Consider the following 14,010-nt stretch of genomic DNA (forward strand, 5'->3'; position numbering starts at 1 on the left):
TTTATTTTTATCAGACTGCGAGGAGTCAGTTTAGGAAACCATCAACTAGATTGAAGACTCATGGTGCAAACCACCAATTTTGTTAAGAATGCAGATACATATGAAGGATTTCATAAACTGAGATAGGATATGAATCAAATCTAGAGCAACACAGGAAGTTGATCCAGATCTCAAAATGTTTTAAAAAATAAATGTGTCCATAAACTTTGAAAACAAACAAACCAAAAATATAAACAAAAAGTATTTGTGTTATTTAAGCACAACCCTTTTTCAGTACAGTGGCAACAACTCGAGTTCTCTTTAATGATCACATTAACTCCTTAAGTGTGTTTACCGAAAGACTAAATATGAACAAACATGGACTCAGTGTAGGTGTGCTTGTTCCTTAAGCTTAATGCCATAATGGTCTTCTTCGGTTTAGGACATCGAAAGTGTCTCTCGTATGTTTATAGGTAATAAGATTTTTAGGGAATATTTAATGTAAAGTTTGGTGAAGATCAGAAAAGATTTAAATGCAGAGTTGGAGGGTGTGTGTTAATCTTAAAATGATGTTAAAACTGTTAAACATTGATGTAGGTTATATACTTTATAAAGAGTAAATCTTAACAATGCTTTTTCAATCTGGCCCAAGATTTTGAGGCAGGTTTTTGGGTCATTTGGCTTTGAATCAGCCACACAGACATTTTTTTCTGTTTTCTCTGTGACTCATCTTGTATTCAGGCACCAAGTCTAACCACCATCTGTGTCTCACTTCCAGGCCGTCTGCTTCTTTAAGGCTGCACCGGCCCCTCAAAGTGTGAATAATATTCAGTAAGGAGTAACGCTTAAGTGGGAAAGCTTTTAGCACATTATCCACTAGCAATTGCAAGGTAATCTAATTTGCCAGCGCAGGTCTCTTATTAAATATCTGCAGCAGCGGATTTGCATTCAGGAGTCTCCTAATGGGTTTAGCTGCCCGGCAGAGCTCTGGCTCAGTGTTTATGTAAGCCTCCATCTTTGAGAGAGAAGAGAGAGTGACATTGAGGACACACACTCGCACACACACTGAGAGAGGAGAGAAAGAGATACACCTTTAGAAGAAAAAAAAGTAGTCAACGCTTCAGAAATACGATGCTTTCAGGTGCTCTTCGAAATCTCAGTTTTCCGAGCTCAGCTGTGGCTTCCAGTGGTCTCTGTGATTGGTTGCTAGTGAATCAAGCAGTGCAGATGTTGTGTATCCAGGAAGAAAAAAAAGAAATTGTCTTGATAAACACTCTCCATTAGGTGACGTCTAGACCAGATTCAGTCCCTATCAAGTTAAAAGCAAGGGAAATAAAAGAAAAAAGATTTATTTAATCTGTCTTGAAAGCTTTCTTCTTTGATATAAGATTGAATGAGTGACTAAGGACAGTAATAAGATGATAACAGTAGGGGATCTGAGCCTGGCAGACCTGCAGTATAGACTACAGGCTGGACTTGTAGACCTGCTGGTGGGCCTCTTAAAAATAATGTGAATTTCCTGTTGTCACGTGAAAACTGTGTGTGTTCAAGATTAGGTGATTACTGGTGTGTGTCATAGAATGGATTAACTCCAGCACTCAGTAAGGTCCCTGTGTGTGTGTGCTTAAGGCTATCTTTGTGCAGACCAGTGGTGTAAGTTTTAGACCTTTGGAAAGTGTGGACATTTTGGTTGTTCCATTTTGTAAAGCACCCTCAGAGGGCTGATGGTGGGTTCATTCTTAATTCAGGTTAGAATTAGGATTAAGACTTGGGCATTATGCCAGTGTCAGAAAAGCAGAAGTACCAAAAATGATGGCAGAAACCCATGGACTGGTGCGCCTGGTTAAACTGGAGTTCAGTTCAGAGGACTTTGTCTGGATTTGGAAAGGTTAAAGGGTATTACACTGCAGTCAGCCAAAGATATTATTTGCTAATCAAGTAAATAAAAAAGACTTAAAATAAATTGGACTTAATACATTTTTAAATTTGGGCTAATTTCCACCTAAAATTAAATTTCTCATTCATGTTCACGTTGACTCCTTTTATAAATCATAATAATCTCATTGTTTCAACTTTAACAGCAATAACAACGTAATTTTACGCTTTTGTTTTTTATATATATTTAAACCTCACTAACTTGTCCAGTTGTAGTTTGGGGCCATATTTAGCATTCTTTAGTTGCTGGATGTGCTAGCTGTTATTCCCATTAAACAACACAGAGCCACAATTATTGAGCTTGAAGTGAGGCTGGGGTCAGCTGTAAGACAATGAAATCATTGTGGAAGATTTTTTTTTTAAATTACAGAACAACTATATAACTCAAAAAATGATAACTTCTGGCATGAATAGATAGTTTCATCTATAAATGAATTGTGAGTGAGTGTGTTCACACACCAGGCAGCACTGCAGGAAGGGGTTAATATATGGAACACCCAGTCATCTCAAAAGGATGGTTAGTACCCAAAAGAAAGAGTGACCCAAAAAGGTTTTAACCACTTTAAAAAATGTGACTAAAATGCTTCAGTGTTTCTTTCATATCAATTCATAATTGTGACAGGAGCAGATATTGTGTATGTTAAGCTTTCCTCATCATCTCACTTCTGCTATTAATTATCAAATAGCTCCATCTTGGGCAAACATCTCCTGGAAAATCTCTGTTGTTGACATTTTGGGTTTGTGGTTCCCAACATGTGGTCTGGTGGGGGTCCTTGAGAGGGCTCCAAATATAAAGTACATTTCTCTGTTTATTTCTTTCCTTTGTGTTGTGCAATGACAGCAAAGAATTACATTTTCCGAACCATATGTTTGTCGTTTCCTTCTGTCATCACCCGAGTACAGACAGTCATAAAAATCTCACATCAGCCCTCTCCAACCACACTCTCTCTGGGGTCTTTGGCATGAAAAGGAAACCCTGTCAGGGTATTTAATTGGCTGCCTGGTAGCAGGGTGCCTGTGGGACAGTGGGACTGTGACGTGGAGAAAGAGGCAGCGATTGGAGGACAGACTGGAATTATAAGGGGAGGGTGAGCCGGAGTGAAGCGTCCCATAGAGCAGCCGGCCTCAGATCTGGCACTGCAGGACGCGCACAAGTCTGTGGAGTCAGCCCTCCTCCGCCTTCTCTCACCATGCATCCAGCAAGACTCTCAACTCGGCAGTGACAAGCGTTTCCGAAGTGACAAGTTTTAAAGCTGAGTATTTGCGCAGAAAGGCCGAAATCGAGGAGAAACTTTGCGTATTTCCCTGCACATTTTTCTTTACGTCGCTGGCAGTTGGAAGCAGGCGGAGTTAAGCCTTTCTGGGGATTTTTTTTTCCTTATTCAAAGGGGAATATTCTGTTCCAGTCTCTTCACCAACATGGAGTATACTTCATCCCCGAAACCGCAGCTCTCATCCCGGGCAAATGCTTTCTCCATAGCAGCCCTGATGTCCAGCGGGAAACCCAATAAGGACAAGGAGGCGGAGGAGAACACCATCAAGCCTCTGGGTAAGAGAAGAATTGAAGAATTAAATCAGAAAACTTAAACAGGCTCAACGTGAGTTTAGTTTTGGGGTTACACTTTCGAATTACTTCGAATTGCAGTTAAACATCCAATAATAAAAGCGAGTTTATCAACGAATGGCGTTTGTAACCTCAAAAATGTGGAACCGTAAAACAAATCAGTCACTATTTTACAAATAACGATGCGTTATAATAAAAGGAAAATGCTGAAGAAACAAATTAAATAAAGATGAACTGTGATAGCAGTGAGGTGAGGTTCTAGTCTGTAAAATGTAAAAGGAAATTCACGAGGATACATAGAGTGACAGTAAACATCCATGCAATTTATTATATACGTTAATCAAAAAGTAATGTGTTCAATGAAAGAGTTTTTAATATTTAAATGATTGCAAATAAAAAGGCTCTAAATTGACCCTGCGCATTCATTGTTCCAACATTTAATTTCCCTGTATTTTAAAGAGCATTTTCTTTTTTAATTCTTTATATTTTGTTTTGCCAATCGAATCAAAAGACGAGCTGCTTCTCCAAAATATCTTTTTATTTTCTTTAAAGCGGGCATGTCAGACAAGTATTACACTTTAATTTTCAGATTTTCTGTAAGAATGTAAATTGTGCTTCTTCTCATTAACGACAGACGTGTTCTACAGAGCTGATATGTGTGTTTATTTTATTTGACCTTATCCATGATAGAAGCCGCTCTAGTAGAAATGAGGTATTATAATAAAAAGATTTATTACATTTATTATGCTGCAACACAACAGCATAGCAGGATATTTTAGCAGACTGTGGTTACATACTTGCTTTCCCTGTTTAAGACAAAATCTTGCAGTTGTTCCTGATGACATCAAAATCAAATGAGAATAATCATCCCTGTTTCTCCACAAATCCACCTTAATTAAATAAAACAGAGCAATTCGTGGAGAAGTCCTCCTGCAACCAGCAGTCCCTGGCTGACCTGTCCTCCCTGGACGGGCATGGGGACTTCAGCGCGCCCGCCGTGTGCACGGAGCCGCTCATCCCCACCAATCCAGGCATCCCAAGCGAGGAGATGGCGAAGATCTCGTGCAGCCTTGAGACCAAAGAGCTGTGGGACAAATTTCACGAGCTCGGTACTGAGATGATCATCACCAAATCTGGAAGGTAAACTACCGCTAATTTTATTTTCATATTTTGATGTAACCTATTTATTGTCCCATAAATAGGCTATAAATATATCAGAAAAAAGACGGATGAGAGAAAAATAAAAGACGATATTGTGAGAAATACAAATAGAGAAATGAATTATGGTTCGTTTTTGTTTGGAACTTCTTTGTGAGCCTTTTGAAAGTTGAAAAAATAAAATTAGGATAAAGCTCTTCTGCAGCTCTGTCTGACTTTTCTTTAGATAGAGCAGCGATCTAAACAGGAAGCTGCAGACATCTGATGACTTCCCGCAGGTGCTGTGAAAGGACATTTACACCGTGATCTAATGTTTCACTGACCCAAGAGCCACCTGAAAAACACACCGCAGGTTACTTTAACATAAAGGCAGACACTGCAGCTGGTCGATGTGAACCTTATTCACAAAATTAATAATTATATATATATATATATATATATATATATATATATATATATATATATATATATATATATATATATATATATATATATGGGTGTAGTTTTAAGGGAAACGTGAGGCAATGTTAAGGACCTGTGAACGAATTCGTGAAACTTGAACTGCATTTAACACATTTACGGACATTGGTGAGGCGTAGCGTCAAACCCAGCAAATGCAAATTAATAATTCACTACTCAGAGCTGTATTCCTGCACTGAGTATGGCTTGAAAACACAAACTGTTTGTGAATATCCGAAAAAAAAGTTAACTGTGCATTTACTTTATTTATTTTTATTATCTTTTTAGCAAGCGCTACATTTAGAAAGACCAGTGTTCTAACTCAGCAATTATTTCTTTCTGCTCTAACAAAACACCATTAGGAGGATGTTTCCAACCATTCGAGTCTCTTTCTCCGGGGTGGACCAGGACTCCAAGTACATCGTGCTGATGGACATTGTCCCAGTGGACAACAAGCGCTACCGATACGCTTACCACCGCTCCTCCTGGCTGGTAGCCGGCAAGGCCGACCCCCCTCTCCCCGCCAGGTAGGCAGACCTAAACTCCCTCTCTCTCTTTTTAAAATATGTATACCCTTTTTTTAAAATCCTCTGTGTAGACTTGAATTTGAATATGAAAATGTTCCAAAGACATTTTCAATATTTTGAACGACTTTCCAAGTTAGATGAAATGACCGTAATTACGTTGGAAGAATGGGTGGATATTCGAAAAACCTGAGAACAATTCGCTAATAATTCTGCTCTTTTCTGGCACTTATGAATATTTTATACCTGATTTATTTCAGTTGCAATATCAAACTTTATTCTTTATGAAAATATGGACACCGCTGACTCTCTTCTGGTAGGCTGTTGTTTATGTAACCTGACAATCAGTTACATTTTGTCTTACCTTTAACTAAATATAATCAACTTATAAAAAAGTGGAGAGCAGACTTATATTGATTTGATTCAAGAAAGAGATCATTTGGAGGCCTCTTTTCAGTAACTATTCATTCTTATTTATTTATTTATTTACATAGCTAGCCATTTATTTCAAGAACCTGGATTTTAGAGCCCATATGAAGATTGTAGTCTTCACTTAAATGCTGTTCAATTAAAAAATGCATTGATATGTGCTTATTAACGACTTTTCTATAGTTAGCCTATTAAAACTTTTGAGATTAGGAATTATTAAATCTTACAAAATAAAATAAACACAACATATAATAATACTGAGTAAAAAAAACATTCTGACAAAGGTGTAATGCTGTTTGGCATTAATGACTTTTTGTGGTAGTTTTACATGTAGCGTAGCTAATTCGATCTCACACCAAGCGGCTGTTGTGAATTTATAAACAGGGCGTGTTAAAGTAGGCCTACTTAACCTCATAATTATAAATACAAATTCTTATAATTATTATTATTATTATTACATCACAGTATTTATTGTAATTTCAATTAATTGGTTAGTCGCTAAGCGATTCTTAATTTGCCAGTTTGCTGAACGTTGATTGGATAGGAAACGAACGCCTTTCAGCCAATTAGAGGTGCTGTTCTTTTTCCCCGCAGGTTGTACGTCCACCCAGACTCTCCATTCACCGGCGAGCAGCTGATGAAGCAAATGGTTTCCTTTGAGAAAGTGAAGCTGACGAACAACGAACTGGACCAACACGGACATGTGAGCACCTGATTTTTCTTCTTTCTTTTCTTTTTTCACATCTTTTTGCCTCGAAACAACACGTCAAGTATTTATCTAGCATCATGGAGGCTTTAGTGTTTCGAAACCCCGTGAAAATGAGTTAAGCTAGCTTCATTTCAGGCGAAATATACGACTTAAAGCAAATTGTTCTTTTAATCCTCCCTTCACTGACATCATCATGGCAAGGACAAGCAGAGACCAGAACAGTGCCGAAAAAATAATAATAATAACTGTCATCCATTAATAAGTCAACAGAAGGGCACAGTCTGGGAAACGCGGCAATTATTAGTTTAAAGGGTGTGTGCACTTTCTCAGTCCAAAAATAGCACCTCAATTGAATCTATTGAGGTGGATGTCTCCAAAACAAATATACAATGTGATGAGCACATAAAATTAAAAATGCTCTACACTCCTTTTATTTATTTTAGTTTTGCCAGATTCTTTCTTCTGCCGAGTAACAGTGGAATGCAGCAGTAAAAATAATGCAGTGTATACATATAAATACATATCATGCGTTTAACAACGTATAATATATACAAAATAATACATTGCAAGACTATTTTAAATAAAATAAAAAATAACAGTAATATCGCTTCTTACCCCAATAATTCTTCTCATGCTATCATATAAACTGAATGCACACAAATTCCCATTATATACTCATCCGCCATTATTTCTGTAACACTGCAGCTTAAGTCTGATCATTTGAAAGGTCAGCAGCAACGGTAAAGACATGAAATTTACTAAAATATCACAAAAATATAATGACATTATATATTTAGAATTTAGAAAGCGATTTAAACATTAATTTTTAACTTTATAAACAGAATAATTGCCCACATATACACATGAACACACCCCCACCACCACCACCACCACCACCAACAACAACAAAAAGTGGTGCAGAAATATAACTTTGTACTCTTAAAGACTGAAGTTATGTGCATAATATTCTATAAAATAAAAAATATTCGGCATAAAATTTTGATTACCTGTAGCAGAAAATTACGTTTTCCAATTTGAAGACATCACTTTCAGGTATAAATGAATTTTTCATCTCTGGGCTTCTTGAACCTTTTTTTCTGACAATGAATACTTGAGCCAGTTACTGTGAAGCAGTGTTTTCATATTGCATTATACTTTTTATACTTCATTTATTTTATTTTCCAAAACTACAATTCATAGTAAGGAAATAAAGAGAAGCAAGAAAAGAGAAAATATATCATAACCAAATGTAATATACATATAAAAAATTACACATATAAAACATAAACCACAGTATGACAGGGAGGGGCTAGATTAGAAAGACTCAGCATTTGTATACAAATTCACTTTATTTAGCTTTACACACCCCGTGTTCATAGCCTTTCAAATTTATACTAAATGCTTAAAATGATTTTTTTTTTCTTTATGGTTTTAATGGCAAAATTATCCTCCATGCAAATTAATCTTTTCTCAAATACATTTGTCAATTCTCATTTTGTGGATCATCTTTGTGGAAATCTTTTAAAATGAGTCACAAATGTCAGTGTAATTTGGTTTTTATATTTGTAACTTTGATGAAATGTTTGGGAACTATTTTATGCTGCACATTAATAGAACGCTTGTGGATTGCCGAGTATATCCAGCGGCAAAAGGGTGTGAATTGGATTGGGTAAAAGTAAACTGAAGTTTGTGTGTTCACACAATGAATAGTCACTGCGACAGTATGACTCCCTGGTATGTTTTAATGGACAATAATAGTGCTTTGTGGTGCAGAGATGGAATACATAATCGAATAGAATATATCTGAACTTGATCTTGATGCACTCTGACTCCAGTGAGCTTTCACATCATCATCATCATCATCATCATCTTCATCATCTACATGTCACTGTAAACTAATTCTTGCTCTTCTTGTCCTCTGCAGATCATCCTCAACTCCATGCACAAATACCAGCCACGGGTCCACATCATAAAAAAGAAGGACCACACTGCCTCGCTGCTCAATCTCAAATCTGAGGAGTTCCGCACCTTCGTCTTCATTGAGACTGTCTTCACAGCTGTCACAGCCTACCAGAACCAGCTGGTGAGTGATTGTTGACTCCTGCAGGCTTAAGGACTCTGCCAAAAATCTGCTGCTGGTTCCCATGAAATTTTTAAATTATAAAGATTGACTCTTAAATGGAGTTTGTGGCAATCTGGAGCCTTTGATTGTATCACATGGGCCTTATCAGCACAGCGAGTTGTGCTGCCTGAGCAATTTAAGGACTTCTCATCCTTGGAAAGGGTAAAGGTTGAGATTAAAAGTGCACTTTAGACCTAACGAAGATCGAGAGATACCAGGTAAAAGCTCAAGCGTGCATCCACTTCTGCCTTTAAGACAGTATAGTGTAAATAATATATACAGTACAATATAGCGAACAACTTTGTTATTTGATTGACACCATATACCGTAATTAAAGCTCATCTTTGTTAGTGCCTCATTGGTGGGTGTATGTGTTGGACATGTATACAGTTGGTTGTTTCTATACCTATTCAGTTTAAAATTTCATCTGTAATAAACCCCATGACGCTAACCTGAATGTGTAAATCAAATAACAAAGTTGTTCTGCATAATGAAAGTGCTGAATAGCTTGTCTGCTGTCTTTATCCCCTTCTTTGTGCACCTTGTAAGTAGGTGAAGTTCATCCAGAACAGAATTTCTATAAGAAAATCACGTTTCTTATGATTTTTAATTAGTTGTGAAATTCTCACAGTTTTCCCCAATAAAACTAAAATAATTGATTAAAATTTTGTGACCTGCAAACCTTTTGGTGCTGTGCTGGTGGAAATAAATAAATCTGGTCATTTAGAATTTAATCAATTTAATTGTAAAAGTGTCAATGAAATAAGAGCTGAGAAATTGTGCTGCTTTTCCTGTGTGTCCCTTTATTTACTGCTTCTTTTGTAGCACAAAGAGGAGACATGCATACAGACATTAAAAAATATAAATAGCTTTAAAACCTGGCTATGCTTTGGGCTTCTGTGGATGTGGTAGCTGCAGAGAACCAGCGTGAAGAGACATGTTGACTCAAAAAAAACCAAACAATAAAATGAGGTGTCAAACCTGACCTGACTGACTCGTTTCACTCTCCTGCTCCTGTGTTTTCCCAGATAACCAAACTGAAGATTGACAGCAACCCGTTCGCCAAAGGTTTCCGGGACTCCTCGCGGCTGACGGACATGGAGAGGTACATGGGATTCTGGGTCCTGCACTGTTTGTTTACCTCTCTCCCCACCGCTACGGATAAGATACACGATTAGGGGGGAGTGTTAGATAGCCGGGGTTGCTGCTCATTAGTAAATACAGAAGCTGGAGTGTTTATTTCCCTCTGTTTGTGTCAGTGGAGAACAGATAATCCATGCTCCACATACTGTACTCTGTCATTCTTTCTGTTCTTGCTTTCACATCTTTTATTCTTGTTTTCTTGTGTCTTCATACAACCCTTTTACTTTTTATTCCCTGTCTTTGCTTCAATTTTCATTCATCCATTTTTTAAAAATAGTTTATATATTTCTCCCCAGTTTTGTCTTTTTTCTTTTACTTGGTCTCTGTACTTTTCTTTATTTTCCCTTTTTTGATTCCCCTCAATCCTTTTTCATTGTCCCCTTTTCTTTAAAATTTTCATTTTACTTTTTCTTTTCCAGTTTTTTTTCTAGTCTGTGTATTAGTTGTATCCTTCTTCTTCCTCGTCTCTATTTTTATTTATTAGTTCACATTCTCTTTGCTTACCTTCTTGATCATCCTTCCCTTGTATTTCTTTTTTCTTTCAGTCTTCCCTTTCTGTCCTCCCTCTTTAGCTTCTTTGTTCTTCATTTCTGTCTGTCTTATCTTAAACAAATTTTAAACACTGAAACTCCCAGCTATCATCCTCGTTTCTTTCCCCCATCACTTGTGCCCCCCCCCCCCCCCCCCCCCCCCCCACAGTCCTTTTATCTTGCTTTTCCTTTTGTTATATGTTCTATTTTCATTTCTCTATATTCTGCATGAACAAGAATAGTTTGTCTGTCCTTTATATATATATACATACACACACACACACACACACACACACACACACACACACACACACACACACACACACACACGTAGAGTTATAAATCACCCCTCCAAAGGATTTTTTTTATGAACGCTGCCAAAACACACACTTCTCGTAATTCCCGATTCCGGCACTACGGCCAAAATCAGCTGACAAAATCAGACCATCTGCCCATTTCCTTCAATCAAATATCCCAAACAGAGACTGTCGAAAAACAGCCAGACAAACACTCCTCCCTCCTTCTTCTCCTCTGTCTTTCTCTTTTTTGAGGGCTGTGAATTAGACCAGATCAATTGATCTTAGGGAGCTGCAGAAATCACATTAGTCTGGAGTCGGCCACTGCACTAAAACACACTGTAATTCAATTGGCTGCAATGACTGATTGAAACCGCCTCTTCCCCTCCTTGTTTGCCTCCCGCCTGATGCTGCGTATTGTGGGAGTTCACGGTGGCCCCTCTGCCGGAGGGGCCCGACGCTGATAAAAACACACACATTTGTACTCCTCTGCTGACAGATATTGCACTTTCCTAACCTAATTGGAGGCAAAGGGGCTGCAAGGAGGGGGGCTGCTAATGTGAACGCATGGCTCTCGTGATGCAGACCACTTGCCTGTCCACCCAGCCATGCACACGCACTCGTGAACACTCACTACCCCCGCCCCCCCCGCAACAATTTGTGTCACTGTGTTTGAGAAGTGCTGTCTGACAAGACTCAAATGAGCTAATGCACTTTGTTGGATAGTAAACACACACAGAAGACGCACACACAAACCAAAATCTACATGCACAGTCAACACAAACGTTAAAATACACAAAAGGGAAATTCACACTTAGACATGCTGCCAAAAAAACATCACGTAAAGAGGAAAGATCCTGTTACTGCACAGAAACAAAGAATGGACCAAAAGGCAGATACTAGAAAATTGCACTGGTATTAAAAATAAATCTGTGACCTGTCAGTTTCAGTGTCACTAACCCCTGAACATTATCACATTAGATTATAGGTGAAAAACCCAACTCATTTTAAAAAATTTTTATTCTGCTCTTGATGTTGTATCTGTTTTATGTTGTCAGACATTAATGGATAATTGAAGTTTCTATCAAAACGATTCAACAAAACTATTCTGCAACTATTTTATTAAGCTCCTAATCAAATATTCTAGAAATTATGTTTTACAAAAAAAAGTGACATAGTTTCTTTTTTGTTAAGTCTGCATCTCATCAAATAAAAAATGTCTTTTAAAATATTTAAAATGACAAAAAGAGATTTATTTTGGGGCTCTCTCTTCGGCTTTTGCTGTAGGGAAAGTGTTGAGAATCTGATCCACAAGCACTCATACGCCCGGTCGCCAATCCGAACCTACGCGGGTGACGAGGAGAACCTGAGCGAGGATGGACACGCCTCACACACCAGAGGTAAACACTCATAAATGCAGACACCACAGATCCTGAGAAAGCATTATATTTAGTAGATTTCTTTCATTTCCTTTTTTTCCATCTTCCATATAAAATAGAAACTCATCATTCTCTTCATCATTTTCTGCAGTTACAATTTAAGTTAAGGAAGTTTACCATTTAAAAAAATATAGGTGTACTAATATTTGAGGGATAATTACAGTGCCACTGATAACCGAACATGACCTGGTGAGTGTATGTGGGAAGAAAACACTTTAACAGCTACTAATGAACAAATACTTGGAAAGTATATTAGCAACTAAGAACTACAAAATGCATAATAAAAATAATATAGAGGCTATTTGTCATATACACAATATATGACAAATATGATATTTTGATATAGTATTGAGATGAAGACCAATATCTGAGTTTTCTACTAAATGTAAACCTGTTTGTTTGGGGGGGGGGTGTTTGGAGCTTTATAACGTCATAGAGTCAGGAGAGAGGACTTCATTTTAGCTGATGCAACATCCAAAAATAACTGAAAAGAATAAGACTGCAATGTCTACACAAAGCAGGAATCCAAAAAACAAGCAGCTAAGTAACAAAAAAGGCAGAAAATAAAACTAGAACAAGAAACTCACCTTTAAAACAAAGCAGGAAGTATCACAGTATAAATAACTAATACTGAGACATGAAGACAAACACTTTACATAATGAAAGATGCAGGAGAATAAAGTAGATCAGGGAAACTAGAAAGATGGCAAAACAAACTAATACAGCAGATGTAGTACAAAAATCCCAGAGACCATGACAGGAATTTAAAGTTGGTTTAAATCCAGTTTTATTACATTTATGTGAGCCTTTTTCTGAAATCTATTTGTATCCCAACTGAACTGACATTCATCTGTCTCTTGTAGGCTCAGCGTTCACCGCCTCAGATAACCTCTCCCTGAGTTCCTGGGTCACCACGACTTCAGGTTTCTCAGGTTTTCAACACCCACAGTCCCTATCGGCCATGGGCACCGGCACCGCTTCCCTGCCCCACCCCATCCAGGGCTCCCTGCCCCCTTACAGCCGACTGGGCATGCCGCTGACACCCACCGCTCTGGCTGGAACCATGCAGGGCAGCGGCCCCTCTTTCCCCTCCTTCCACATGCCACGCTACCACCACTACTTCCAGCAGGGCCCCTATGCTGCCATCCAGGGACTCCGCCATTCCTCCACTGTGATGACACCATTTGTATGACTCTATCTTGGGGAGGAGATGGATGAACCTCGCTCTGACACTCACCCGTGTTTCGGAGCATCAAGCTCTTTCCTCACTCCTCATCCAGTTTGTATCTTTCCCTTCGGTCTTTGTAAATAGTTCACCTACAGTAAGTGAGGTGACGGTCATGACATAAAGAGGATGAGGTGTACTGACAGCCAATCAAAAAAGGACTGTGGCGCCATCCTTTGGACCTGCGGAAACACCAGCAGATCCTGTGGTTTCTACGAATGCTTAAAAGACACTGTACAAACACTTGTGACCTCAATACAAACTAAAAAAATCTAATGCAAGGTGATAACAGGAGTATGTTTGATCTTGGCCCTTCTTGAACAGAAAGTGGATCTTTGACTTATTTAAAGAAACAAGTAGAAAACCCTGTCTTCCCTTAAACAGGCACTAATGGTAGCAGGGGCTCGACCGGCTCTAAAGATGGCAGGCAATTCTGTGGTTCTCCAAAATGACTCACAACTCCACCGGATGGACACCGAGGCTCAGTCTGTGAACATT

General features: G+C 38.3%; 1 protein-coding gene across 1 annotated transcript; it reads left to right on the plus strand.

The window, feature by feature from the left end:
* Positions 1-3,233: 3,233 nt before the first annotated feature.
* On the plus strand, positions 3,234-13,495 carry tbx20 (T-box transcription factor 20). The gene is made up of 8 exons (XM_085365870.1): positions 3,234-3,463; positions 4,387-4,618; positions 5,458-5,622; positions 6,643-6,751; positions 8,682-8,840; positions 9,908-9,984; positions 12,136-12,248; positions 13,151-13,495. Exons 1-8 carry the CDS (start codon positions 3,334-3,336, stop codon positions 13,477-13,479), a joined length of 1,314 nt encoding a protein of 437 aa, XP_085221996.1. The 5' UTR covers positions 3,234-3,333; the 3' UTR covers positions 13,480-13,495.
* Positions 13,496-14,010: the final 515 nt, after the last annotated feature.

Source organism: Diplotaxodon limnothrissa, linkage group LG11 (genome assembly GCF_057381915.1).
Source record: "Diplotaxodon limnothrissa isolate DT_005_m linkage group LG11, D_limnothrissa_male_GT1.1, whole genome shotgun sequence".
Taxonomy (NCBI): domain Eukaryota; kingdom Metazoa; phylum Chordata; class Actinopteri; order Cichliformes; family Cichlidae; genus Diplotaxodon; species Diplotaxodon limnothrissa.

Bases quoted from the DNA above. Each gene is read 5' to 3' on its own strand.
- tbx20 (XM_085365870.1), top strand. From the start codon at position 3,334: ATGGAGTATACTTCATCCCCGAAACCGCAGCTCTCATCCCGGGCAAAT. The intron at 6,752-8,681 runs GTGAGCACCTGA...TGTCCTCTGCAG, and splicing joins AACTGGACCAACACGGACAT to ATCATCCTCAACTCCATGCA. The intron at 9,985-12,135 runs GTACATGGGATT...CTTTTGCTGTAG, and splicing joins CGGCTGACGGACATGGAGAG to GGAAAGTGTTGAGAATCTGA.